Consider the following 1,874-nt stretch of genomic DNA (forward strand, 5'->3'; position numbering starts at 1 on the left):
CTCTCTACGTTTATTGAACGAGCAGCCATCCAGTTCAATCTGCTGCCTCAAGAGCAAAGCCCCTGGTTGAAGTCCGTCAAAAAACCCAAGCAAGTTTCAACACTTTCGATTGCAGTTTCTTTCACAACGTTCGAAATACATTTCTGTCGAAGCATAAAATAAACTGAGTTTGATTATGCCGAAATTCAACTAATACCCAAAGCCGTTTGAAACAACAATGTTTCGCGATCTTTTGTAGCCTGCCGGATATTGGATGTTGGCCTGCAGTACATTAATAATAGTATTTTCGTCGAAGTACATTCGTGTTAAAGTGAATAATGGCTTCTAGTTCATCGCAACACGAACGCGTATAATCTTCGCGAACTGCAGGAGATACAAGACAGCTTGACGGCTGACCGAAGCAGAGCCAGCTTCCTGCTACAGTCGTGGTTCTGTTGAGCCATGCCTTAGCCAAACGCGAAGACATTCGTGCCGGCAAGTGCGATGCGCGTACCCACTGTCCTTATTCTTCAAAGTCGTAGGACGTAGTTGCTCTACGGTTCCTTGAACTGGTGTAGATCCAGGCTTTCCTGACCGTTCTCCAGCAGCGCCAGCAAGGCTCCAGCGAATGCCTTGTAGTCCGGGTGTTCGCGGTGCTTTGTCACGCTCTGCAAAGTGCCATTGCAGTATTAATCGTATTCGACCAAATCATCCAGGCAGACAACCACAACAACAAGAATACGGTCAGTTAAAAGATCAAAGACCCGCTCATGCTGGTGTCGCGTAACTTCACCACAGTGCACCGATGTAAAAAAAAGAAATAGTAGCAATAGACGAGATACGTACGCTCTCCTCGTCGTAACGCTCCACGATGGTCCACTTGCGCGCGTCGCTGGTGTTCTGCATGGGGTACCACCCGAGAACGCCGGCATCCTTGGAGTAAGTCTGCGCGGCCTCGGCCAGCTTGGCGCGTAGCTGCTCCTCGACGCCGTCCTTAGCATACAGGTTGACGATAATGGTGAAGACCATGATTTCTAATTTCTAGTTGGTGGGGTGGTGGTGGTTGGGAGGTCGAGAGTGAATTCGAAAGTGAGTGAAGTGGGCCTTTAGTCGGCGTGCTAGTAGAGTATCTATCTACGCCGTGGGTTGGGTCCCAACTTGGGAGTATGTGCCTTCAGCACGTCCTGCTGCCATACTCCAATGATACGTCACTTCAATCTAGTTTACTGATAATCCGATTACTGGAGAAAGCAGTACTTGACAATCTCGGTAATCTATCTTTCTCCTGTCGACCGGCCTGCCGTCTCGGGCCAGATGGGAGGCAAGCGAGCACCCAAACACGTACTTCGAAGTATGATACTGGAAGTTTATTATGCAGCACGGGGGGACGGACAGCCGGTGAAGATTTGCAAAACGTCAGGGCGATCTTAAAGCCGACTGTCGGTAGCTCAACAGTTTGTCGAGCTACGCGTCCGGACATGTGGCTGCTTGAGGATCACTCCGAGCTCGTGGTGATTGAAAATGGAGCAAACGCGGTGACAGAGAGCGCAGAAGCATGGACATCCTTCGCTTTGTGTAGTGTGGCCACGGTAAGTTAGCATCGTCGTTGGCTATTTTCTGTTGATATCCACCGTTTTGTGAAGAAAACATATATCTTATGGTTCCTGGCAAAATAAAAACATGCATTCGTGGCCAGAAGAAAAAAATGTAGTCGAAAACAAAACGCGAAATCGTTGTCTCGAAAATTTCTGCGGAATTGCACTGCAAATTTTAATCTGTCCGGCGCTCAACAAACGCTTCGACACACCGAGATTACTGAGATTATTATACACTGGAGTTTTTGCATGTCTAGCTGCATTACAGTTCAGTACAGTACAGTACAGTACATCATATCA

The 1,874-nt window shown here is 48.0% G+C and overlaps 1 protein-coding gene across 1 annotated transcript; it reads right to left on the reverse strand.

Annotated features, from left to right (window-relative positions):
- Positions 1 to 533: 533 nt before the first annotated feature.
- Positions 534 to 1,008, reverse strand: PPTG_05453 (hypothetical protein; the record flags this gene model as incomplete). The annotated part of the gene is made up of 2 exons (XM_008899001.1): positions 534 to 647; positions 826 to 1,008. 2 exons carry the CDS (start codon positions 1,006 to 1,008, stop codon positions 534 to 536), a joined length of 297 nt encoding a protein of 98 aa, XP_008897249.1.
- Between the last annotated feature and the right edge of the window lie 866 nt (positions 1,009 to 1,874).

This window comes from Phytophthora parasitica (assembly GCF_000247585.1).
Source record: "Phytophthora parasitica INRA-310 unplaced genomic scaffold supercont2.7, whole genome shotgun sequence".
Taxonomy (NCBI): Eukaryota; Oomycota; class Peronosporomycetes; order Peronosporales; family Peronosporaceae; genus Phytophthora; species Phytophthora nicotianae.